General features: G+C 42.7%; 1 protein-coding gene across 3 annotated transcripts in view; it reads right to left on the reverse strand.

The window, feature by feature from the left end:
• SPTBN1 (spectrin beta, non-erythrocytic 1) overlaps nucleotides 1–27,925 on the reverse strand; it is a 569,130-nt gene that overhangs the window by 380,070 nt on the left and 161,135 nt on the right. The window contains exon 1 of one of the 3 annotated variants that reach the window (XM_033938994.1): nucleotides 8,149–8,678. The exons of the other annotated variants lie outside the window; for them this stretch is intronic. Within the exon in view, the coding sequence (XP_033794885.1) occupies nucleotides 8,149–8,257 (109 nt within the window). The 5' untranslated portion in view covers nucleotides 8,258–8,678. Of the gene's footprint in view, nucleotides 1–8,148; nucleotides 8,679–27,925 lie in introns of those variants that run through there. 3 annotated transcript variants of the gene reach the window in all.

The raw sequence follows: 27,925 nt of genomic DNA on the forward strand, positions 1-27,925 counted from the left end.
CACTGTATATATATATATATATAAAATCGGAGGTGTGTATGTGTGTGTGTGTGTATGTGCCGCGATCACGCAAAAACGGCTTGACCGATTTGAACGAAACTTGGTATGCAGATCCCTCACTACCTGGGATGATATGTTCTGGGGGTCTCGCGGCCCACCTGCACACTTGGGCGGAGTTACAAACATAAAATCAGATTTCACCCATTCATGTCAATGGAAAAAATGTAAAAAGCTGCCATTCTCACAGTAATTCAAAAACAGCTTGACCGATTTGAACGAAACTTGGTATGCAGATCCCTCACTACCTGGGGTGATATGTTCTGGGGGGTCTCGCGGCCCACCTGCACATGTGGGCGGAGCTACAAACATAAATTCAGATTTCACCCATTCATGTCAATGGAAAAAATGTAAAAAGCTGCCATTCTCACAGTAATTCAAAAACGGCTTGACCGATTTGAACGAAACTTGGTATGCAGATCCCTCACTACCTGGGGTGATATGTTCTGGGGGGTCTCGCGGCCCACCTGCACACGTGGGCGGAGCTACAAACATAAATTCAGATTTCACCCATTCATGTCAATGGAAAAAATGTAAAAAGCTGCCATTCTCACAGTTATTAAAAAACGGCTTGACCGGTTTGAACGAAACTTGGTATGCAGATCCCTCACTACCTGGGGTGATATGTTCTGGGGGTCTCGCGGCCCACAACTCTATGTTGCTTGCTCAAGGGTGGGTTCACCCAAGAATTTATATGTTCTTGCTCCAGGAGGTGAAACTAAAAATGTTGTTTATAATCACGTTTTGCGTTAGTTGTATTGTATTCATTTTGTCAAATATTTCACATTATAATTTGAATATTGTACTTTTTATTAAGCTGTAAAAAAATAATTTCATTCACCACTATAAAGTATCTTTATTTGAATCCATTTACAGTGTTATTGCTATAATTAAATACCCGTGCAACACCGGGGCATCAGCTAGTTAATAATAATAAAAATAATGCACATTTAATTTTCCCCACCACCAAATTTCCCCGTCCCGCCCGGCTACTTTTTCATGCCACCCGGCTGGAAAACATTTCTAGGGAGAACACTGGATCCCAGTACACCCCCCCCCCCCCCACCCCCACCAAAATTCACAGGGGTTAGGTATCTCAGTCCCTGCGAATTATGAAAATATGTAAAAATGGATGTGGTCCAAAAAAATCACGAATTCATGGGGGGAGTACTATATTAATTTCCTGCAATGTCATTCAGAAGTATTCACTGACTGGGAGGGCCTCTCGGTAGGAGTTTGGCAATGTTGTCTACCGTAAACCACGAGAACACCTCGCTCATTTCACAAAGAGATAAGAGAGCCTGAGCTGCCGGAACACAGGCAGGGGTGTGGAATTGTTTCAGTCACAGCCTCTGTTGTGGCTTACACAATCGAGCTCTTCCAGCAAGGTTTTAAGGCTTCTCTTGCCATGAGAGTTGAATGGGAATACTGGCCAAAGTAAGTATAGTCGAACGAAATGCTAGATCTTGACCTATTTGTCCATTTTCAGCCCTTTCTGGCTTCTACTACTAGATCATAAGTTAGAAGAAAAAACTCCACAAATTACTGAAGCCGCAAATTCGCGGGGGAGTACTGTATATTTGTAATCTTAAGAGGGAAATAAAATGGAATAGTACATTTTAAAAAACAATTTAAAAACCCAGAATCTTATTGCACAACCAACAAAAGTTCTTATATATCTGACAAAAACTTGCCAGTAGCGAGGATCCAGATACACTTCTCCCTCGGTATTTGCGGGGGTTGGGTGCAGAGCCAGACCGCGAAGTGTGAAAAATCGCGAATAAGTTTTCGGCTGGCTCTGACCTACCCCTGCCTCATTCCAGACCTTACCTCCTCCCTTTCAGCATCCCAGACCTTACCTGATGGTCTAGCGGGCTTTCGGGGCAGGAGCGATCTTCCTACACTTCTGCCCCATGCAGATCACTCATAGCAAATGGCTGACGTGAGTTCCCGTAGTCTCTTGAGACTACGATGAAAACGACAGCCATTTTCTATGAGTGATCTATGAGGGATGCCAGGAGGGAGGCAGTGAAGGTCCGGAATTAACTTTTTTTTTTTTTTAAATAAAAAATCGCGAATAACTGAATCTGTGGATACTGAAACCGCAGTTTCGGAGGGAGAAGTGTAGTTCTGCCAAGTGTTAAACCCTTATGGCAATGTTTTACAATATTCTAAAATTTTGCTAGCTACTAGATGGAGCACAATTTAAATATTCTCTTCATAAAAGCCCTGAAAGCTTCTTTTTTAAGATTAGTCCAGCTCTCCTCCTGGATAGAAAGCATCAGTGCAGGCTGGGAATCTGGTGTGGAGGCAGATTGTGGTATAGCATGTCAAAGTGTAGGAGACCTCGAGTATCCAGCAGGCTGTCAACGTGGTGAAGAGTGTAGAATCTATGCCGTTTGGTGGAGGATGGGCTGGGGAGGGATTCAATGACAGGGATGGTGTAGATCAGTGGTCCCAAAATCGCAGCCTGGGGGGGTCACATGCAGCCCGCCAGGTACTATTTTGAGGCCCTCGGTATGTTTATCATAATCCCAAAAGTAAAATAGAACAATTTCTTGATTATATGTCTCTTTAGCTATAAATTACAAAATTATTATTACGACTTAGCTTAAAGGAAAGATTTATAAACTATAAAGAGTTTTTACCTCCTGCAAAATTGTCATTTCTTTAATAAGACATTAACTATTTTTTTCTGAGGCCCTCCAAGTACCTACAAATCCAAAATGTGGCCCTGCAAAGGGTTTGAGTTTGAGACCACTGGTGTAGATGGACTGGAATGAGCTTTAAGGGAGAATTCAGTAGTTGGAACCTAAGAACAGTACCGGGCAGAGCTTTGGGATTCTTGCCCAGAAATAGCTAAAGAAGGAAAAAAAAAAACTCAACAAATTTTTAGATTGAATCAGGTTGGGCAGACTGGATGGACCATTCGGATATTTATCTGCCATCATCTACTATGTTACTATGAGCACTGAACACCAATTATGGAGATCAGAATCTGAAATGACCTGTGCTGCGAAACACTAGTGTGCCTTTTGAGATTTTAAGTGTGCTGCGGCTCACTGGGCAGGAATAAAGGCTTCGGCACCTGTGTCAGCTGACTTCTCTTACTGTCGTGTTGGTTGCGTATCTGCCAGGACTCCTGCCTTCCTCATCTTCACACCACCAGACCAGAAGCGGCATTTCTTTGTGCTTTTAAATTCGGCACACAGCTACCGCTAAGCAGTAGTTTAGCCGCGGTTTCATCAGGCAGCCTTGGGGCCTTTGCTCGGTCAGCCCACATCGCATCATTGAAGAGGGCCAGCCTAGCAAAGGCCCCAGAGACTGCCTGATGAAACCATGGCTAAACTACTGCTAGCGGCAGCTGTGTGCCGAAGTTAAAAGCACACAGTGAGCTGCCGCTAGGCTAGACAGGGGAGGTATTGCTGGACAGCGAAGGGAGAAGGGGTACTGCTGGACAACGGTGAGGAGGGAAGGGAGAAGGGGTAATGCTGGAAGGGGAGGGAGAAGGGGTACTGCTGGACAGGGGGAGGAGGAAAGGGGTACTGCTGGAAAGGGGGGAGGTAAAAGGAAGGGAGAAGAGGTGCTGATGGACCTGGCAGAAAGGGAGGGAAAGGAAATGTGCTACACACTGAAGGAGAGGGTGAGATGGTGCATGGGGAGAGAGCATGTTTGGTTGGGGGGTGGGAAGGAGGGATGCCACTCCAGAGAAGAGCCAAGGACAGAGAGAGAAAGCGTGCAGGAGGCAGAAAGTGTTCAACTCATGGAGCGGGCAAGATGGATGGGGAGGATAGAAAGGAGGGAAGGAGAAATGTTACACTAGGGAAGGGGGAGAGGGCAGAGATTGAAAAGTTGGACTCATGGAGGGGGAGAAAGAGAGAGATGTTGGTTGGGGGAGGGAAGGAAGGAGGACCAGAGGAGAAGCATGCAGGAGGAAGAAAAAAAATGTTGAACTGGTGGAAAGGAGGGAGAAATGTTGGATTGGGAAGAGGCAGAAAGGAGGAAGGGAAAGAGAAATGCTACACTGTGGGGGGTGGATAGAGGAGAGATGACTAAAGGGAGTGAGCGATACCAGACCAGGGAATGGAAGGGAAGGAGGGGAGTCTGGTAGCGCTATAGAAAAATAATAGTGGTAGTAGAGAGATGCCAGACTGGGAAGGGAGAAAGGAAGGACAGAGATGTCGGACCACGGGGGGCAAGGAGGGAAAGAGAGAGATGTCAGACCATGGAAATAGGGAGGGATGGAGAGAGAGATAGGAAGGGAAGATAAGACATGGAAAAGTAGATTTTGAGAAGAAAGCAGAAAAATGGAAATATTGAATGTTAAATTAATGCCAAAGAAAGATGCAAGGCAGAAAGTGAAGACAGAGAGAAAACCAGTCAATGGATACGAAGGCCCTGGAAACAGTTAAAAGCACAGAAAAATAAAGACATCAGATATAAAGGTAGGGAAAATTATTTTATTTTCAATATAGCGATTGAAATGTGTCAGTATTGAGAATTTATATCTCTAGTGTATATTGTGTGTATATGAAAAATGAATGGGAAAAAATTGCATTACAATTAGTAAAGGGGGGGTGGGATCTGGGGGAAGAGCTTGGGTGGAGTTTGGGAGGTCTGTGGTTGGGGATACTCAGCTGATATTTGTTAGACTTCCCTGCTGGCATGTCCTACTGGCATTTCAGGGCCTCTGCACATGCATGGGTGTCAGTGTGATGATGTCACGCATGTGCATGATTTCATCACGGTGACATCCGTAAATTTCTGGGTGCCTTGAGCCATGGCCACTACCTTTACCACTACCATGGCCACTACCTTTAGTGTGCCCTGGCTCGAGAAAGTTTGAGAGACACTACTCTATGACATGAAGGGAAAAATGGCCATTGCTATGGCTCAATAGCTCAGGGAGCTCAAATACTAGATGTACTGAAAAATGTCAATGTTCTTCGGAGAAAAACAGACCTTTGAGGCCCCAAAGGCTGCAAAACCATGAACCTGAAAAAAAATTAAAAAGGAAAAAAAAAAGACAATATGAACTATTTAAAAAAAAAAACAAAAAAAAACCAACAAAGCACAAGGGAAGGCACCATAAGGTGTAAAAAAAAAAAAAAAAAAAAAGGTTTGATATTCTGAGGAAAGATTGACAGAGCAATCTCTCTGCTCCATGTAAAACTAGAGACTGAGGCCCAGATTCTCAAAACTTTAACACGGTCGCTAAACTGGTTTTTGACAGTTTAGCCTGCACGCATTTTAGCGGCAGATTATCGAAAACAGCTTATCTCTGGCTTTAGCGAGTTTTTTAGCAATCTCCGACACTGGCATGCAAATGGGCTCTTCAACATTAAAATGAGCACTCGGTGGATTATTAAAAATCACCAAGCCATTTTCTAAGAGCGACGTCAGCTTTTGACAACAAAAATCAGCAACTGGTCCAGGGGTGCCAGTACAGTGACAGCACTGTTTCAAACCCCAGCACAGAGTGGGAATCTCTCCCGCTGCAAGGGGGGAGGGTTGTGTGGCAGCAGGAGAAAATGGGCATCTCGCCCGCTGTTTTGGGGGGTTTTTTCATGTTTTTTCTGCGCATGTGCCCATCACTATCACCAGCGATGGGCACATGCAAATTTAATGAGTCTTTGCAACTCTCCGCCAATCTCATTTGTATGAGCATTTTGGGAGAATGACTCACTTTTTTCAATTCACTACCAGAACGGCTGCAATAGCAGCCATTCGTTTTTTAACTTAGTTTTTGAGAATCTAAGCTTGATGGTCCTGTGCTCTAACATCAGGCGGGAAGGCACCCGAGGATGCATAATAGGGATGCTGTCTCTAAAATTTAAAGTGATGCTACATTTGACAGTGTCCGCATTGAGCTATATCAGATGACAACATCCACATGTGAGAATATTATGCCTACTTCTCCTCAGAGAAAGCGCCTTGTATTAGGGGTGGACAGCTGAAAGGCTCCACCCAGCACCCTGCTAATAAACTGGATTGTTTTTCTTTGCCCATACTTGCAAATAAATTACAAGAGACTGGGAGAAATCAGTTACTAGATTTCTCTAATCTGAAAATATTCTTGTACTTGTGCATTCCAAGTGTGCTTTTGAACAAGAGATTAGCACTGCAATAAAGTACAAACAATGTTCGCCTCAAAACTCTGTTGTTCATGATCTGATGTGAATTGGCTGTCCATCAATTTCTGAAGAGCCATGATTTCAAAAATTAGAAATTAGACCCTAAAAAAGATTATAAAATGGGCTTCTCTCTCCCAGATATACTAAACTATTTCTTCAATAAAAATGAATTCTACATTCCAAGAACTTTCAATTTACTATATCAGTTCTGTATGCTTGAATTACAAAGGACTTAACACATCCTAGTGCTACCACACAAACTTTTTTTAAGCTTGCTAATTCTTAAAATGTTATTTTCAGACCAGACCTAATATGCTGGTACCTAATGTAAATTTACTGCTGGTTTTTAAAGTATATGAACTGTGAGGTGTTCTTTCAAAAAGATTCTAACCCACTTACAAATTCTTCCCCCTTCCTGAATGTACAAACATGTGCTATTTCATGGATACAAAAAAAAAAAAAGGTCTCATGAAACATCAAGATACATTCAGTTTATTCAGTGTAGCTGCTTCTTTTTATGTTAGGTATGGCGATAAACATTATTTTTCAAACGACTGTAGGAGGGAAAAAATCCTAAGCACATTTTTTTAATGCATGCAGCATATACCGTATTTTTCGCTTCATAAGACCACCCGACCATAAGACGCACCCCCCCCCCCCCTGTAGAGGGAAACCCAAGTAAGAAAAATTCTGCCCACCGCCCTGCCTTCCCATCTGGTGATCTAGTGGTAGGTCGGGAGAGGGTACAAGACAGGTCTAGTGGTAGGCAGCCCCCCGGTACCTTTTTTAAAATCTCCCCGTACCTTTTTTTTTTTTTTTAATCCCGGCAGTCCAGTGCGCTTTCCGCGCTCCTGCCTCGCTGGACAGCTGCCTCCTATCTGTTCCCCTGCTCTCTTCTGGCAGCAGCAGAGTGGCGCACAAGGCAGGCGTGCGCTTTTTGCATACCTGCCTGGTCCCGCACAGCTCCCTGAATGGCTGCCATCAGTTCTTGCGAGTCCAGCGAGAACTGACAGCAGCCATTCAGGGAGCAGCACAGGACCAGGCAGGCATGTAAAAAGTGTGTGCCTGCCTCGTGCGCCACTCTGCCGCTGCCGGAAGAGAACAGGGTAATAGATCAGGAGGCAACCGTCCAGCGAGACAGGAGTGTGGAAAGCACGCTGGACTGACGGAATTTTTTAAAAAAGGTACCGAGAAAGGGGGGGGGGGGGGGAGTTGTTATATTCACTCCATAAGACGCACCCTTATTTCCACTCACTTTTTTTTGGGGGGGAATGCGTCTTATGGAGCATAAAATATGGTGATATAGTAAATTAGTGGAATATTTAAGCATTTACTCCTGTTTCTGCACAAAGTTAGAACAAATATCCCCATGATTGTTGCAGTTGTCTGGGTCTCACAACTAAAGTATAATGAAAATATCTCAACACATTTCACAGGACTTTGTACCTCAATAACTGGCACATGCTTACTATTAAGAAACCCATTCTATTACAAATGGCATGTTAAATATTGCAAGAAACATACTCTAAGTGTTTTGCTAATTAACCTAACTGATGCAATTTCCTATGATTCACCATTATTCAAGCCTGTAAATTGCAAGGGACTCTTAACAAAGACCACTCCCTCCTCCCCCATTTGCTATTGTTACAGATGACCCAGACTGGGATAGCTCTATTACATTTAAGACTATAATACAGTTTAGAAAACGGAGTAAAATGGAGTATGTACCATTCAGTATGTACCAGACAGTCTCACATTATACATTTACAACTGTATTTAAAAAAAAACAAAAAAAAAATCCCCCCCAAATCCACACACACTAATTTTACGGGAACAAAACGTCTCTTTCTTTCACATCATTAACGCATTCTAGTGAACACAATCTTTATTTAACAAAAGTAAAACTCTTGTTACTATCAGTCTACAGTATCAGAACTAAGAAAACGCTGGAACTCACCTTGTAGTTGTTTGAATCTTCCCTCTAACTGATTATAATTATATGGTACCTGGGTTGTGTATCCAGGCACCAGGGGCCCCGGCATACTGGAGGTCCTTTGTAATTCCATTTATGACAAATATTGCAATGCGCCGACCTAAAACATGCAAAAGACACAAAGTGTTCCAACATAGATCCGTCCAAACTCTAGCGTCCTCAGAAATGCGGCTTCATTTCTCCGTGAAAACACTTGGCTGAACCTTAAGTAAATACAACTTCAGTTCAAAATCCAGCTCCGCCAGCTGATGGCAAAGAGATCTGTAACGGATCCAAACCTGACCAGCGTGAGCTCTGGGCGGTGGGGGGCCTCAGCATGCAGCCTCTCTGGGCTTAAGTTAGCTTGAAACCCAGCCTAGCCACCTCCAAAAGTAAACAAACCGAGAAATTAAAAGAACCTTTCAAAGCATGCTCTGAAGAGAGGAATGCAAGCATGCCCCCTCCTCTTTTCCAGCCCTTCCAGAAGCAGCACACCTCGTCCAACCTTTCTGCTGGTTTGTAATTTAACCAGTAGCCACTCTGTGTATTTAGTGATGATGTCACGGGATTAGCATAAGACATTGAGGAGGAAGGAAAGGCTGTACCACGGTAAGAGAGGGGGAAAAGGAAGCGTGCACTGAAAGTAGAACTACAACCTAAACCAGCTACTAGCCCAGTATATTCCATAAAGCTATCCTTTATTGTGGCCACTTATATCAAAAGTAAGAAGTCCAGCCCTGACAGGAACAAACTGGCAACACCCATAAATAATGCGGGCAGGATGGTACCTCCCTAAGTAAACCTGGTGGAATTACAACCTTTTGTTAGTCGCCTCATGTAACGGAAAAGTATCAGATTACTATTACGTTAAAGTGCAATCGCGTTTTCTTCAATTATCTTTCCAGTACACTTTTAAGTTGTGTGTATAAAAACCATTAATCGTTTGTTCTTTATGATCCATGTGTTCACATCTCAGTGAGCAAGACCTGCCTGATCCTATGTGGTTATTGCAACAATAAGAAAGGTTGCTCAGAATCATCTATGGCCTCAAACACGGTCACTATGGTAGCTATGCTTTATGGGAAAAAAACAACAACAAAAAAAACTTAAGGAAAAAATAAATCTCATCTGCATCTCAAGACTCCAAACAAAAACAGCTTAGATTTAAACATCACTTCCTTTCCATCATACCAACTTTTAAATAGATGCAGGTTATTCTGCTCAGTGAAAATAACCACCACTACCCCTCTGACCTGCACATTCCAAAACCAACTAATCAAACCTTCAGCCAGTTAGATTGCCTCAATATATTTGGAGATTAGAAGGGAGTAGTGTAAAATTTAAGGTTATCAGACGTCCAGATTTAACCGGACATGTCCTCTTTTTAGAGGACTGTCTTGGTGTCCAGACAGCTGTCACCCTTGTCCAGGTTTTCTTTTCTGTCCCCCGTCTACCTCCGGCTCTGCTGAAATGTAATCTTCGGGCACCCAGATGCAGCAGCAAGATGAGCCTGCCACCGTCAGCCTGCCCCAGAAGCAGCCATCTACAGCAGCGAGATAAGCCTGCCACCGTCAGCCTGCCCCAGAAGCCTTCTCTCTGGAGCGACTTCCTGTTTCCACACAGGCGGAATGCTCCAGAGAGGTAGCTTTTGGGGCAGCTCGACAGTATCAAGCTCATGTTGCTGCTGCAGCCCAGCCCAAAGATTAAATTTCAGCGGAGCAAGAGGTAGGAAAAAAAACTCAGACAAGGGTGAAAGCCATCCGGAGTGACAACAAGAGAGAGATACTAGAAGTCCGGGGAAACCCAGACATGTCCTCTTTTTAGAGGATTATCTGGGTGCACGGGAGGATATTCAAAACCTGGCAGTTTGAGTTTTTGAACTGAGCTCAGGGACGTGTCTGAATGTCCTTTGCACATGCACGGACATCGATGTTATGACATCATCATGACGACATCATTGTGTCAATATCTGCGCATGTGCAGACATCCTCTAGAGCAGTGTTTTTCAACCTTTTTTGGGCAAATCACGAAAAAAATCATGAAAAAAATCACGAGGCACACCACCATTAGAAAATGTTAAAAAATTTAACTCTGTGCCTATATTGACTATATATAAAGTAATTCTCTTGAATAGGAATCAAATAAACACAAAGAAAGTATTTTATAATTACTTTATTATGAAATATTAAGTAAACAGAATAGTGAAAAATTATAAAATACTTTATTCAATGCGAAACCTGGGCCTGTTTGGCTGAACACAAAGCTGATATTCTGGCTGGAATCGAAGAAAGACACACACGTAGCTCTTCATCAACAGCTCTCAGTCTCTGTATTTGGTTTTTATAGCATACAAAAATAGACAAATATACCCTCCATCCTTTTTATTAAACCACAATAGCAGTTTTTAGCGCAGGGAGCTGCGCTGAATGCCCAGCGCTGCTCTTGACGCTCATAGGCTCCCTGCGCTAAAAACCACTATTGCGGTTTAGTAAAAGGTGACCATATTGTAAAATATAGACAGCAGATATAAATTCAGAACTGTGCATAGTAAGTGAAGGGAAGTTTTCATCTCTGGGAATTTACCCAGTTAACTATTAAGTTATTTGGGCAAATTCCTTTGAAAACTGTGGAAATACTGCCTCCACTTTGCTAAATTTAAAATAAAATCATTTTTCCTACCTTGTCTGGTGATTTCTGGTTGCACTTTCTTCTTCTGACTGTGCATCCAATCTTTCTTCCCTTCTATCAGCCTGTATGCTTTCTCTCCTCCACACCTCATTCCCTCCCCCAACTTTTTCTTCCTCTCTCCCTGACCTTTCTTTCTTTTTTTCTGTTTCTCTTCTTTCCTTCTGTTTCCCTGCCTGCCCCCTTTCTTTCTTTCTCCCTGCCGTTCCCCAAGCCACTGCCACTGCCATCGGGGAACAGGACCCACCAATGGATAACAGGCCCCAAAGCCGACGCCGACGCATGCTCTCCCTGACGTCAATTCTGCAATCGGAGAGGAAGTTCCGCCCAGCCAGGCAGCGATTGGCTGGCCCGAACTTCCTCTCCGACTGCAGAATTGACGTCGGGGAGAAGAAGACTTATCGGCTCGATAGATTAGATCGCCAAGACAAAGTGAGTCCTGGGTGATCGACTCACTTTGCCTTGGCGAGCTACTGGCGCCCCTGCCTCGGGCCCCCTGTCAGCTCCGGGCCCCTGAATGCAGGACTGGTAGTACTGCCCTGATGGCGGCCCTGCGGCATACCAGGCAACATCTCGCGGCACACTAGTGTGCCGCGGAACAGCGGTTGAAAAACACTGCTCTAGAGTCTAGAGGCAGCCCAAAGCTCAAGGAAAGAGACACATGGTTCATGTGGGGCAGGGCTGGGGGCGGAACAGAGCAGGGCCAAGTGTTCCCTTTTTTTTTTTTCTTCTTTTTTAGAGGAAATCTAGTAACCCTAGTCCTGTGTCCTTTTTTTTTTTTTACCAAATACCAGAGAAAATATACTCTGCACAAGTCCCAGGGAGCCCAAAGAAGGAGCAGAATGAGCTGGGTCTTCAAACAAACCACATTTTAATGGCAACCAAAATAACATCTACAAAATGTCATCTAAGCATACAATAGGGTCTTGACACAGGCCATGTTTCGGCAAATATGCCTGCATCAGGAGTCAGTCACTGTTTTTGGAGTAATCAATGCTAATAAATATGTGAAACCATAAATTGTACTAATGAAGCACTGCATATACTGCAGGTTACTCCAAGCACTGAAAGACAGAAGAAAATCCAAAAATAACTCAAATAAAATAAAGAAATGAGCAGAGCAGAATAGAAACACTCCTTCCAGCTCACGTACAGAAGGGAAAAACTGTTGGTGGCAGTAGAGCTCTCAGTGAAGTAGGAGGGTTACATAAAAAAATCTGGAGTGGATTCCTTCTGCAGAGGCTTGCAATCATGGGGAGATAACCCAGTTGTCCAGAATGATACTTATTGCACTGGAAAAGCACAGTAACTTACCGTAACAGGTGTTATCCAGGGACAGCAGGCAGCCCTGGTTCAGACACTTGAAAAGTGAATCACAACTTTTAAGTTTGGAAAGTTTGCGATCAGCCCCACACTGCGCATGCACGAGTGCCTTCCCGCCTGACGTAGGCACACGGTCCCTTAGTTAAGATATGCCAGCTAAGAAGCCAACCTGGGGAGGAGGGTGGGTTGTGATAATATCTGCCTGCTGCCCCTGGATAACACCTGTTTCAGTAAGTAACTGTGCTTTATCCCAGGCAGCATATTCTCACACATGGGTGACCTCCAAGCTAACCAGAAAGGGATGATGGGAGTGTTGGCCTTCAAGAAAATAAATTTTGTAATACTGACAGGTCCAAGTAGCAGCTTTACAGATTTCCTCAATAGGAGTAGATCTGATGAAAGCAACAGAAGCTGCCATAGCTCAGACTTTGAGAGCTGTGACACGACTCTACAGGTGCAGTGCAGTCTGAGCATAACAGAACGATATATAGGCAGCTACCCAGTAAGAAATCGTTCTCTTGGAAACAGGATAGAAACATAGAAACATAGAAGATGACGGCAGATAAGGGCCATAGCTCATCAGGTCTGCCCACTCTACTGACCCACCCCCAAGTCTACTATTCTAGGGATTCCACACCTGATGACAGGTTTCCTTAGCTTAACCCTCTAAGGCAGGGGTGTCAAAGTCCCTCCTCGAGGGCCGTAATCCAGTCGGGTTTTCAGGATTTCCCCAATGAATATGCATTGAAAGCAGTGCAGGCACATAGATCTCATGCATATTCATTGGGGAAATCCTGAAAACCCGACTGGATTCCGGCCCTCGAGGACCGACTTTGACACCTGTGCTCTAAGGGATCCCACTGGGCATCCCATTTGCTCTTAAATTCTTGCACGCTGTTTGCCTCGACCACCTGCACCGGGAGCTCGTTCCAAGGATCAACCACTCTCTCAGTGAAGAAATATTTCCTGGTGTTGCCATGAAATTTCCCGCCCCTGAGTTTGAGAGGATGCCCTCTTGTGGCTGAGGGTCCCTTGAGAAAGAGAATCTCTTCTTCCATCTCGATATGGCCGGTGATATACTTAAACGTCTCGATCATGTCTCCTCTCTTCTAACGTTCCTCAAGTGAGTAGAGCCGCAAATTTTTCAGCCTTTCTTCGTACGTGAGATCCTTGAGCCCCGAGACCATCCTGGTGGCCATCCGTTGCACCGACTCTATTCTCAGCACATCTTTTCGGTAGTGTGGCCTCCAGAATTGCACACAGTATTCCAAATGAGGTCTCACCATGGTTCTTTACAATGGCATTATGACTTCAGGCTTCCTGCTGACGAAACTCCTGCGGATGCAACCTAACTGTCTTGCCTTAGATGATCAGCAGTTTTCATGTCTGTGCTGATGATCACTCCCAAGTTTCGTTCTGTTTAGGTTCTAGCTAAGGTCTCACCATTTAAGGTGTAAGTTCTGCACAGATTTCTGCTGCTGAGGTGTATGATCTTGCATTTCTTAGCATTGAAGCCCAGCTGCCAGGTCGAGGACCAAAGCTCCAACAAATGTAGGTCCTGCGTCATACTATTGGGTGAATAGCCATCGCTCACTATATTGCATAGTTTGGCGTCGTCCACGAATAACGTTATCTTACCTTGAAGCCCCTGAGTTAGGTCCCCTATGAATATGTTGAAAAGGAGCGGGCCCAAGACTGAGCCCTGCGGTACTCCACTGGTCACCACTGATGTTTTAGAGAGGGTACCATTAACCACCACCCTCTGGAGTCTGCCACTCAGCCAGTCATTGACCCATGTAGTTAGTGTTTCTCCCAACCCCATTGATTTCATCTTGCTCAACAGCCTGAGATGCGGGACACTATCGAATGCTTTGCTGAAGTCCAGATATACGACGTCCAGGGATTCTCCCAAGTCCAGCTGTTTTGTTACCCAGTTAAAGAAGCTGATGAGATTGGATTGGCAGGACCTATCCTTGATGAATCCGTGTTGACTGGGATCCCGTTGGGATGACCCAACTTGATAGGATTAAATGAGACGAAGAGTTGAGGAGATGTGCAGTGTGGCTTTGTCCTGTCGATGTAATAGGCCAAAGCACGGTTACAGTCCAGAGTGTGAAGGGCTGTTTCTCCTGCATGAGAATAAGGCTTAGGGGAAAAAACTGGAAGAACAATTGACCGATTGATATGAAACTCCGTCACCACTTTCAAAAGAAACTTTGGGGGGGGGGGGGGTGCGTAAAACCACTTTTTTCATGGTGAAACACTGTGAAGGGTGGATCTTCCACCAATGCTTGCAACTCACTGACCCTCCTGTTAGAGGTGAGAGAAATGAGAAAAACAACTTTCCAGGTAAGAAACTTGAGATGAGCTGTGGCCATAGGTTCAAATGGAGGCTTCATCAACCTGGAAAGAACCACATTAAGGTCCCAGACTACTGGAGGAGGTTTGAGAGGTGGTTTCACATTGAAAAGTCCTTTCATGAACCTGGAGACCAAGGTTTACCCTGGACTGGCAGGTGAAAAGCTGTAATAGCACTGAGATGGACTCGAATAAATGTGGATTTGAGTCCAGAATCAGACAGATGAAGTAGATAATCCAACAGCAGTTCCCCTGATAAAGAAGTTGGATCATGATGATGAAGAAGACACCAGGAAGAAAGCCTAGTCCGCATTTGTTAACATTGTTGCGTGGCTGGCTTCCTGGAGGCATCAATAATATTGCGGACAGGCTGAGAGAGATGTAATTCGTATGGGTTCAGCCCGAGAGAAACCAGGTGTAACAATTGCAGGTTGGGATGTAACATAACATAGTAAATGATGGCAGATGAAGACCTGAACAGTCCATCCAATCTGCCCATAAGTTATACCCATTAAAAAATACATGATTAGATTAACTTGTCTCTTCTTTGATATTTCTGGTATTGTCCTAGATTCCAAATGCTGAAGTTGCCATCCAAGCTCACTCCAGCCTATCCAACCATTCTGTTGTTTGCAGGATATCTACCGTAAAGTCTGGTCAGTAACATTCTCATGTTCCATATTAGTGGAGTTCACATTGATGCCCACCCCAGCCCATCCTACACCGAATCACCATATATGGAACACAGACCGTGCATGTCTGTCCAATACCGGCCTTAGTTCTTTAATTTGCATCCTTCATTTTCTAATTAGAGATCCTCAATTTTTATCCCAAACCGTTTTGAATTCCATCACCATTTTCCTCTCCACCACTTCCCTCGGGAAGTCATTCCAGGCATCTACTACCCTCTCTGTGAAGAATTTCCTAACATTGCTCCTAAGTCTTCCTCCCTGTAACCTCAAACTATATTAATGTTTATTTAAAATTTGATATATCACTCCTGCATTTTACTGACCTAAGCGGTTTACAATGTATCAAACTAAAATGAAATTAGCTACTTGAGAAAAACTACCCTATCTGTCCCAAAGGCTCAAAATCTAGCTAAAGTACCTGATTAAAATAAAAATATGTAATACATTTCTAAGATCAAAAATCAAAGAAATAGAAAGAATGAAAGAAGATAAAAAAATAAAAATTATGCCTTCCAGTTTTACCATTTGGTGTTTGGACCTTGAGCTCTCTGTTCTTTTTGCTCACTCTTTAGTGCTGCGATCACAACACCGATGTTTACTCTGCATCAAGCGCTCTTGCTTGTGCTTTATAGAAGTGATCCTTGTTTCTGAGTAAACAGAGTAGGAAAGATTGGTAGAGGAATTGGCTCCCTGGTGCTGAGCTGAAGAAGAAGGGAGAACCAATGCTGTCTGGGCCTCCGAGGAGCAATGAGAATCATGGTGGCTGACTCTCGTTTGAGTTTGAACAGAGTTTTTAACAGGAGAGGAATTGGAGGGAATGCACATAGAAACAGGCTCGTCCAATCCAGGAGAAACGCATCGGCTTCCAGACGGTGAGGAGAGTAAAGCCTGGAGCAAAACTGGGGCAACTTGTGATTGTGATGGGTCACAAAAAAGTCCACCTGAGCGAAGATGTGATGGATGGTTGTAGAGCTGAGAGTCCATTCGTGAGGCTGAAGAATTCTGCTGAAGTTGTCTGCTAGGGAATTCTTCTCCCCTTGAATGTAGACAGCCTTTAAGAAAATGCTGCGAGCTGTCGCCAAAAGCCAGATTTTCTGAGTTTCCTGACATAACAAAAGAGAGCTCGTGCCTCCTTGTTTATGTAGTACATTGCTAATTGATTGTCTGTGTGAAGGAGGAGGACTTGAGGACTCAAGAAGTGTTGGAAAGCTTTGAGAGCATACTATATCGCTCGGAGCTTGAGTAAATTGATGTGAAATTTACACTCCCTGGCAGACCAATGACCTTGGGTTTGAAGGCCATTCAGATGCGCCCCCCAGGCATAAGGAGATGCATCCGTCATTATCACCCTTTTGGTGAGGGGGCAAATGAAAATGGAGACCTTTGGATAGATTGAAGGATATCATCCACCAATGAAACGACTGCTGAAGAGATGATGTCACATAAATATGTTGTGAGAGACGATCTGTCGCTTGAGACCACTGAGAAGCCAGGGCCCACTGATGAATGCAAAGATGAGCCCAAGAAAATCTTTTGATAAATGAAGTGGTATCTGGCTCAATGGGCATTGCAGGGATTCCTGGAACTGAGATTGTTCCCTTGCAAAGGCCCAAGGTAATTACGATGGAATCCATATGGGAGGCCATATCCAATATGCAAACTTTACTGGGGAGTCAAATTCAACAATTATCTTTGAGTTGCACTACTGTTATATCGGAAAATTTGGAACTTAAAGATAAAGTTACAAGTCTGGAAAATAAAATGAGTGACATTGAGCCTAAAGTAAACACTTTGGAAGTACAAGCCCAGACTTGGATTAAGGACAGTGCTAGTTTGCACTTTAAACAAGAAATGCTGGAAAATTCTGTTAGAAGATGTAATCTTCGGATTATTAATTTTCCAAAAGTACAAACAATAACTGCTCTAGTTATGTTTAAAAAATATTTGTCAGAAATTTTGAAGGTACCAGAAACTTCATACCCACCTCTCACAAAAATATATTACCTGCCAACGAGAGTTAAATCTCAAAATCCAAATCAACAGAATTTATCTGTTGATAGTTTGGATTTAACACATTTTCTAGAGAGGTCGGATACGGAGAATCAGGTCCCTGCTACATTAATAGTACAGTTTGCAATTGACTCAGACAGGGATTGGCTGCTTAAAATGTTTTTTAAGCATAGAGATGTTCCATTTATGACAAATATAATTAGGATGTACCCTGATGTATCTCGCTCGACCCAGAAAAGAAGAAAACAATTCTTAATATTGAGACCACAGGCTGTTCAGCTAGGGGCAACCTTTGTTCTAAGATATCCCTGTAAATGCGTTTTGACATATGGGGGGAATAGATATGTATTTTATGATTCACAGCAGTTATCTAAATTTATTTCTGATAGAGAGTCTTCATGAGCTTCCTTGCTCTCTTGTTAAGCTCAAAAATATTGGTTCAAGAGCACTCAAAACGCCTATCTTTTTTGCCTTATACTAATTGCCTTGATGACTTATTTCAGTCTTTTTCATCAGCCTCGTCTCCAAAATTGTTGACTAATAATGCGATGTATATTTTGATATTCCTTAGTTGTTTGGAATTTTGATTTAATTTCAATTTACACTGCATGTTTTCTTTTATTGACCTGTAATTATTGTCAATTATTAAAATTATAAATAAAAAAAAAAAGGAATGCAAAGATGTAGCCTTGCTAGTGGGGTTACATGAACTGTGGAAGCTATGTGGCTCAGTAGAACCATCATGCGCCTCGCAGAGATGGTGTGAACCTTTAACATCTGTTGACAGAGGATGAGAAGAGTGTTCAGGTGATCTGGATGGAGAAACATTCTCATTAGAGTAGTATCGAGAATAGCCCCAATGATCTGAAGACGTTGAGTCAGAATTAGGTGAAATTTGGGGACATAGACTTCGAATCCCAAAGCTTGTAGAAAGGAAATGGTCTGAGATGTTGCTAGAGCCACCTCCTGAAATGACACCCCTTTGATCAAACAGTCGTCCAGGTAAGGAAAGACTTGAAGACTGTGGGATCGGAAAAATGTGACTACAACAATCAGGCATTTTGTGAAGACTCTGGGAGAGGATGCCAGGCCGAAAGGAAGAACCTTGTATTGGTAATGACATCTATTCACTTGAAAACGAAGGTACTTGCAGGAAGCCTGATGAATTGGTATAAGTGTGTAGGCTTCTTTGAGATCCAGAGAGTATAGCTAGTCGTTCCAATCTAAAAGTGGATAAAGAAGGGCAAGGGAGAGCATCTAGAATTTTTCTTTGACTAGAAATTTGTTGAGATCTCTGAGATCTAGAATGGGTCGTATACCTCCTGTCTTTTTAGGAATTAAAAAAATATCGGGAGTAGTATCTCCGATTCTGCTGAGATAGAGGAACCTCTTTGATGGCATTTAGAAGAAAGAGGGATTGAATCTCCTGAATGAAAAGAGAAGACTGTGCAGGGTCTGAAATAGACTCTCTTGGAGGATGAGCCGGAAGTAGGGTATGAAAGTGGAGAGCATACCCCTGACGAATTATGTCTAGAACCCAGAGATCTGTAGTAATGAGCTCCCACCAGTGGATGAAATGTTGAAGTCGCCCTCTGATCGGCTGAGGCAGAGATTTGAGAATGGGAACTGTGGCTATGCTCCTGAGGAACACGTCAAAAAGGCAGTGTGGGCTTTTGTTGAGCAGCCTGTTGTTTAGGTTGCTGACGTGGTTGCTGCTTTTGTTTCCTAGGTTGAGGAGGAGCAAGCTTAGCCGAAAACCTGTGCCAGTATGAAGAAGTGGGCTTGAAAGTACGGGTAGCTTGAGGCTTCTTGTTTGGTTTAATCAAAGTGTCCCAAAGCTCATCCCCTGGACAGGAAGCATTGGTCAAGCAGTCCTGGTGATTCACATCAAGCTCAGAGACATGAAGCCAGGCAAGACGCTTCATGGCCACTGACATGGCCGCAGCTCGTGATGTAAGTTCAAAAGTATCATAGGTAGTGCGAACCATATATTTCCACACTTGAAAAGCTGAAGCAATGAGTTGTTGGAAACTCAGCAGCTTATGGGAAGGAATATACTTTTGAAAAGACAATTTGACCAAATATTTCAGGTAAAACGAGAAATGGAAATTATAGTTACCAGCTCTGTTGGCCAACATTGCATTCTGGTAAAGACGCTTACCAAACTTGTCCATCGCTCTACCTTCTCTGCCAGGAGGTACAGTTGCATAGACACTAGCTCCAGACAATTTCGTTAGAGTGGATTCAACCATTAAAGAAGCTGCGGTTTAGCAAAACCTGGAGTAGGAACCACCAGTCCAGTTTAGGAGCCACCGGAATGGAGAGAGGAGTTTCAAGGTTCTTACAGAAAGTCTCTCATAAAATATCATGGAGTGGGAGCTTCAGGTCTTTAGGAGGTTGGTCATAATCTAAAGCCTCCCAAAAATCCTTGCTATGCTTGGAATCCGCTTCTAGCGAGATGGAAAGATCCTCAGACATTTGACAGAGAAATTTGGAAAAAGAGGACCACTCAGAAAACACAGAATGTCCTTGAGGCGATCGTTGAGGTGAATCTGAACCAGAAGAGTCCTCATCTGCAGTAGAGAGTGGTTCCTGTTCTGAGTCTCCAAATAAATCTGAATCCTGTATGGAATGAGGTCGGTGTCGAAGACTCAGTGTCGAAGCCTCGAGATGCTTGGTCTTATGAGAGTGCTTTTTGTATCGCACTGGAGTAACCTCTCTTGATGTTTGTGTCGACGACGACTGGTGCTGCGGAGAGGGATCAACTCCAGTGTTGATAATCTCTGCACCGGTGGAGCATCAGATTTAGGTGCAGTCGGTGTCGTCGTTTGCTCAGACTGAACCATCAGCCTGGAGAGTTGGTGTCAACATGGCCATAAGTTGAGTCGGCAACAGCATTTGAAAATGCTCACCCAGTTCCTCCCGAAGCAAATTGTCAATCTTTTGCTGAAGGAAAGCACCGGTACCACTGGTGCAGCACTCCAGTCTGGTGATGAGGAAGCCGATGTCAAGGCACCCACCGAGATCGGGACCGTATGCTTACGGTCAACATGGCTCGACTAAATGCCATTTTGACCTGAGTCCCAGATGGGGTAGGGGAAGGCTTCTTAGTCAGCTTACCCACTGAATGCTGCGACACCGGAGATGTTTCTGCTGGTGTCGACTTGGTCGTGCCATCGGTGTTGGTAGCAATGTCAGCTTACCCTCCATAGCGACACTTAACAGTCGTTGTTGAAGAATGCAGTCTTTCAAAGTTCTTTTTTGAAGCGATGAACAGGATTCTGGATGGTGCTTTCAAAGTACTTTTTGAAGTAATGACTCTGGACGGTGCTCAGGCCCTAGACACTGGAGACACCAGCGATGTGGATCAGTCACAGAGATGGACCGAGCACAGCGACCACACTTCTTAAATCCCGTCTGCGGGAGGGACATCGATGGGAAGACTGTCTCAGTCAAATTAAAACCAGTGGCCAAGGTGGCCAAACAGGCCCCACAGGACCAAAACCCATGAGGGAGAAAAAAGATTTCTTTTTTTTTTTTAACTAAATACAAGGTAAACAAAAGAAAATAAAAAATAAGATGAAAGTGACTAAAAAATCACAAACGTGAAAGCAGAAAGGCATGAAAATTTTCAACGGCAGTTGAAACGCATCTTCTTAGCTCCACGGAAACTAAGAAACTGAAGGACCGCGTGCCTACGCGTGCATGCGCAGTGAGGGCTGATTGCGAACTTTCTAAAATTTAAAGATGCAATTCACTTTTCAAGTATCTGTACTGGAAAGCTGGGTTGTAATTCAGAGAAAATCTTTTATAATTAAAGTCTTGCTGACCACTGATCTCACATGATCATATCCATATGGGATTGAGTTGAGTAGGACTTCATTAGTTTAAGTGGTTGAGATTCTTATTAGGTTGTCCAAGTTTGGTTTAGTGATGTGATTGTGGCATCATTTTTGATGACTGGGGGATTCAATCCAGTGCATGTGGTTGGCGCAGTTTATCATATAGGGCGATTCCATGATAGGACTGTGTATCTGAAGGGTTATTTGATCTAATGCTGGGAGGAATGGAGTAGGCTTTGGTTCATCTGGTGCTAATCAGTAGGCAGAGAATTGTTAAGAGATACCAACTCATTTTAGTTAGTTCAATGTAGAAAGTAGACTGGGTGGGTGTTGTAGATGTATTTGAGTGAACTCACTATATCAGGTAAGTTTAGTTAGGTGCTGTAATTGTATCTGAATTGGCTCATGTTCAGAGGTTGATTCCCTATAGCCTATAGGTGTGATTAATTGCTATAATTGTGTCTGAGTGGGCGCTGCGAGTGACATCAGCATCGAGGGGGGGATGATTCTCCTACGCCAGCCCCGATGCTTTTTGGGCTACTGAAGTCATTTGGGAGTTTCAACGGGCAGTCTTGGTTGATGAGGCTGACCCAAAGTCCTGCTGCTCAATGCTTTGGAAGAGGGTTGCCGTGGGCACTGCAAGTGAAGTCAGCATATTGGGGGGAGGGGGGGGAACAGTGCGATTTTTCCACCCTAGCCCCGATTCTCTCTGCTCCTCTGATGCTTTTTGGGCTACTGCAGTCATTTGGAGGCATTAATAGGCAGCTCCTGGTGGATGAGGGGCTAACCCAATGTTGTATCTCTTTCCCAGTACCCTGGAAGATGGTTGTTGTGGGTTCCACAAGTAACATCAGCATTGGGGGAGGGAGAGGGGGGAATCAGAGCGATTCTCCCATGCCAGTCCTGACTCTCTTTGCTCTTCTGATGATTTTTGGGCTGCTGCAGTTGTTTAGAGACTTCAACGGTCAATTCCTGGTGGGTGAAGGGTTTCGGTGCCCTGGAAGATGGTTACCATGGGTACCACAAGTGACATCAGCATCAGGGGTGTAGCAATTTTCCCACACAGGCCCCACCCCTGCTCCTCGGGCCGCTGCAGTTGTTTGGAGGTTTCAATGGGTAGCTCCTGGTAGGCGAGGGCTAACCCCAACATCCTCCCTGCTCCCTGGTGTCCTGGAGGATAGTTGTCGTGGACTTGGAATATTGGCATTGGGGGGGGCAGAGATTCTCTCCGCTCCTCTATTGCTTTTTGGGTCGCTGCAGTCATTTGGGGCTTTAATGGGCAGTTTTTGGTGGGTGAGGGTCTGCTCAGTTGTCTTGCCTGATTCCCGGTGGGAGGTGGAAGGGGCAGGTCCACTGACTCGCCAGATGTACTTGGAAGAAGGTTAAAACTACTTTTATTTCTAATTTCTCCAATTGCTTTGGGTCAAAGCAGACATAGCTGGTGAAAACCACTTAACATAATAGAGTCCTTAGGCTTAACAACCCTCTGGAATGTGATCAGAATGAAGTGCTTTTCACAGGATTTCGCATGTTGGTTCTTTTAAAGTTTCATAAACTTTAGTTTTCTTGATAAATGTGCTGAAATTGTTTCTTGAAACAAGGTAAAATAGTTTTTAAAATCCAGCATCTAATATCTAGCAAAGAACTTCTGTTCACTGGAGATTAAATCAAATGACTATTCAGTGCTGTGAAATTATTTGGGAGTTTTAATGCATAGGGAGATTGAGCAGAATATCAGAAATTTATAGATTATTTAAATTAAAGATAAAGATAGGAACTTCAACTCACAGATTGCAGTTATGGATTCCTCGTTTTGCAGTTTCTGATCCCAATGTCCTTTGAAGATCTGATTGATGCAGATCACTAGAAGCTTCTTGTTGTGGATACGGCTCAGAAAGAAAAGGTGCTTGCTTGAAAAGTGCAGGGAGGCAAAAGGTTGCTTTTATCCAAAGAAAACATGAAAATAATTACCCCCCCCCCCTTTTTTTTTTTTTTATAAAGCCACGCTAGGCTTTTTTATTGCCAGCCACAGTGGTATTAGCTCTGACACTCATAGAATTCCTATGAGCATCGGAACTTTTACCGCCACAGCCGGCAATAAAAAATGCTAATGCAGCTTTCATTAAAGGGGGGATAAGTGAAGGAAAAAAACTCAAAATAAAACTTGCGACTGGCATCCCAACATAGACTGAGCAGAAGTGTGTAAAAATTTGATCAGTATAGAAACAAATATTGTAATATTTAACCTGAATCATAGGAGCCTGATGTGAACACAGCCTCTGCCTTCCTCTGCCAGTCCAACTAGTAAACCGAACCCTTGTGCAATAGGGCAATAATGCTGATTTTGGCAGAGATAACAGAATCTAAATCCCCAACTATAGGAGTAAATCCTGAGTTCTCACCCTGACTACGCCTTGTAGCAGTCCTCTGGATGAATGATGGGATTTTTTCCTTTGGTTCACACTGTATTCACAGCTGGACATCCAAATAACATCTGGTTAGTATCAGTGGCATACCTAGCATATGTGACACCCGGGGCCCATCATTTTTTTGACACCCCCCCCCCAACTATATGAAAAATATGATTTTTAGTAACAATCTACATATCGCACAACAAGAGTGTACCTAGGAAAAGGCAGCATCTTAAACACTGCAGTGAGCACTAGAACACCAACACATACATTGTAAAACTAAACAAACCAGATCCTGCACAGTCAATTGATCCTGTACAGTCGATGCTATCAGAAAGCCATGTCCCTTTCATACACACAGATAGATACACCCTCGCCCAATATGGAATAATCACAAACTAAAAATAGAAATATGTAGACAAAAGTTAAACGGAACTGCCAAGAAACCAGACTCTGCATACAATGCAACACCACAACACCACAAAAACAGTAATACATGTCCTCTAATACTGTGCAAAATATAAAGACGGTAGATGTAAATTTGAAAAAACTGATACATAACAATCACCACTTTACAAATTAACAAATAAAAATAAAACAAATAATGAGAAATTAGAAAATACCATTTTATTGGACTAATCCCCCGTAAGCTCGGTCCTCATCCCCACAAACCACCTGATTCCATCTACACAAGCCTTGAATTGTTTTATATTGAACTTATTATATTAAAGTATAAAAAGAAACAATATTCTGTGGACCATTTGATCATGACTGAAGTAAATTTGACTGAATTCTTGGAAGATAATCAGGATGTGATCCAGAGTCGGTCCACCCTGGTGATAACATGCATGAGTGAGATAGATAAGATGTTAATAATGAAACTTTATTTTAAAAACAGGTTAATGAAATTTTGTGGGGATCTGGTTAGGATTTTTCCGGATGTCTCTAGAGCCACTCAATTAAGAAGGAAAGAGTTTCTGAAGTTAAAGGTTAGAGTTTTGGCTCTAGAAGCATCTTTTTATCTGAAATTTCCTTGTAAATGTTTGGTAAAGTTACAGGATATTGAGTATGTTTTTTAGGATCCCATTCAATTACAACAATTTTTAGTTGCGAGAGAACAGAAATGAGTTTGTTTCATTTGCTGAGAAAAAAAGAGGAGAAAATTAGTATCCCAGTTAAGTAAGGAATGATTCAAGGTTCGTTAGGATGAACTGAGAATTATTGTCCTTTATCTTTTCTTGAAAATTTGTTTGTTTAGAAATTGTAACATGTTTCCCCATAATGTGGGCTTAAAAAGGAATTATGTATGTATGAATGATTATGTATTGTTTGTGAGATTTCTTTTTTTTCCTTTTGAATTATTGGATATTGTAAGTATTCAAAATTATAATTTAAAAAAAAAAAAAATTTGCATGGAGGGTCTAAGCAGTCAAACCTTACTTTCCTGTCAATGCCTTTAAAGGCACTCTGACACTGATCAGAAAGCAAGGCTACAACAGCTCAGACCTGTCAGCAAATTTTGGCCACAAATATGGCACATCGAGGTTAGAGAATCAGTCGGCAATGATAGAGAATCACTTGAAATGCTCATTTTAATATTAATGACCTGGATTGCACTACATTTGCACAGCAGTATTGGAGAGTGCTAGGAAACTCAGAAAAAACCATGGTAAACCATTTTGATAATCTGCTGCTAAAATACATGCACGCTAAACCAGCTGGAACTGATTTAGCAAGCACTTTAAAGGCACATTTTAATTTTGAGAATCTTCCCCCTAGTGGTTAAATTAGCCCTGAACAATGTGCGAGAAATAAACTTGTGAGCTGATATGATGATGATATGGTGATTAAATTATGTAGGCTTTACAGAACTAATCAGGACCGATTCTAGATTAAAGCAATTTTTGTTTTCCCTTTGAAACCCCCACCTACTAGAAAAATGCAAGGTCTTCAATAGCAACATGCATCCTTTCACATCCCAGACTGGCTGCCTTGCAGTTTCCTTTTAGTGTGTCTGGTATTTACACAAAGAGCTACAGAAGCACTGTTTTGTTTGTTTGTGGTGGGCAAAATTCCTTGGCATGCAAGTCAGTTCTTCTCTTCCTACCTCACAATAGGCTTAAAGATTACATCACATTTAAAAATGGCATGTCCTAACATTATAACGGTACAATTCTTCCCTACTTTTAAACCAAGTGAATTTAGCAAAGTTAAATGTCAGCAGCAATTGTGAACAGTGAAGCAAAATTTGTCTTGATGAATGGCTACTTCTGTCTATGTATCCTCCTACCTACTTGTATAGAACCATTCACAGCCGTCTTTCTCTCTCTAGCTCACAAACAAACTAACAAACAATGTTCAAATATAAGGTCCCCAATGCAATAATTTCAGATAGAGCTAGTAAAGCAGGGAGCCCATTTCAAAATTCAAGAGCAATTACAGAGGGGCCTCTTCTTCTTTGGCTCATCTGCACCACAGGAGCTATTTGGATGGAATTTATGTCACTGTTACTAAGTAATCCTCAGTAGGAGTGATCAGGCAGGGTTCTGCAGAATTCATTTACATCTATGGAATTTCTCAGTACTAGATTAAAGCTTTTTTGAAACAGAGAAAGAAAATAAGAGATTAGGTTCTTATCTTGCTAATCTTTTCTAATAGATAGGTGTGTCATTCTGGACAGTACGGGTATTTTCCCCATGCTTATGAATTGTGCAGAAGGAATCCACTCCAGATTTTCAATTCCTCCCCCTTCTCCAGAGGACTCTGTGCCCCCTTCAGTTTATACCAAAGCAGGCGATAGCCCTATATAGGAACACACAAGAGGAGGTATGGGGAGACTCTCCGAAATACAAATCTGACCTGCTCTAAAAGTTTAACAAATATGTTGAACATTTTAATTGAAAAACTGAATCATCAAAATAACCATACCAATCAGAAATATTTATGGAGCTCAAACATTTCCCCAATGTGTTATAGCAATAGATTACACTGCGCAACAAATTTTTACTTTTTTTCTGGGGCAAGAAGAAAATGAAGTTTACTTTATAGAATTTGACCTCCTGTACATGAAAATAGCCTCAGTTTTCTCCTATCACGTATAGTTTTGAGCAAATTGCAAATATTTATAGCATGAGAACTCATAATGTAACTTATTACGCCAATTTAAGAGTTCCTATAAATATTATTTGCTGTTGAAGTACGTTTATAAACGAGATTAGGAGCACCTCTAATTAATGTCCAACAATAGTCAGCCAACATTGATGAATTCCATCTGCCCTGATATCACTTCTCCATTGTAGCAGTGTCCTGGTGAAACCTTTCCCCATGCTCATCACTAACACTACCAAGATTATTGGGGGAAAAATCTAATTTGAGGCAAACTGTTTTAATATTTCAGAGATTGTTGTAACATTTACTCCAAACATTAGAAAATATAGCAAATATGTTAATTTTTTTCATTATAATGCTCTTTTGCCAAAAATCTGAGGGTTATACTGAAAAATTAAGGTCAGTTTTGAATTCAGTGATCCCAAATCACTATAGACCACCCACTACAATTCATGCCCCAAAACCTCTGTTGCACAGTGTTATTATCAAACCACACTCTCAAAAATGTTCACAGCACAGTAAACATATAAATCATGCAAAACAAACGGGGCTGTTTAGAAAATACTTATATTTTCACTGGAAATAGAAATAGAAATGGAGAAACTTGGAGCTCCAGTGAAAGATTAACCACCTTTACATCCTGAGGCAGCTTATAACAAGCGAAATACTGGCCATCGTTGATGTGTGGTATGCTTTTTGTTTTCCATCTCAGATGAGTATTGTTCCACTGGGTGTCAGGTCAAAACCGCGGAAGACAAAGGCGCGTGCCGACAACTAAGTGCAGCGCGGAGGCGCGCACCGAAGAAAATAACTGTTTTTAGGGGCTCCGACGGGGGGTGTGGGGGGAACAGGGAAAAAGTTAAGTTTACAGTATAATGAGGGGGGTTACAACCCCCCAAACCACCCACAATGCCATACTGGATTTAGTGCTTACAAACAAAGAAAATGTTTCTGATGTTACAGTGGGTGATCATCTGGCATTAAGATGGGTATAGAGAGGGCTCATTCAAAAGTAAAGGTTCTAGACTTCTAAAAAACTAACTTTGTTCAGATGGGGGTTTACATCAAGGAATTGTTGTGTGGGTGGGAACATCTGGAAGGAGTGCAAATGCGGTGGGCAAAACTGAAAGGAGCGATTGTAAGGGCGACAAACCTTTTTGTGAGGCAAGTAAGTAAAGGTAAGAGGAAAAGAAGGCCGCTTTGGTTCTCAAAAGTATTAGCCGAGAAGGTAAGGAATAAGAGGTTAGCTTCCATAAACTACAAAAGATTGCAGAAAGAGGAAGACAGGCAAAAATATCTGGAAAAGTTAAGAGAGGCTGGTTGTGTAGTCATG

This window comes from Geotrypetes seraphini, chromosome 3, assembly GCF_902459505.1.
Source record: "Geotrypetes seraphini chromosome 3, aGeoSer1.1, whole genome shotgun sequence".
Lineage (NCBI taxonomy): Eukaryota > Metazoa > Chordata > Amphibia > Gymnophiona > Dermophiidae > Geotrypetes > Geotrypetes seraphini.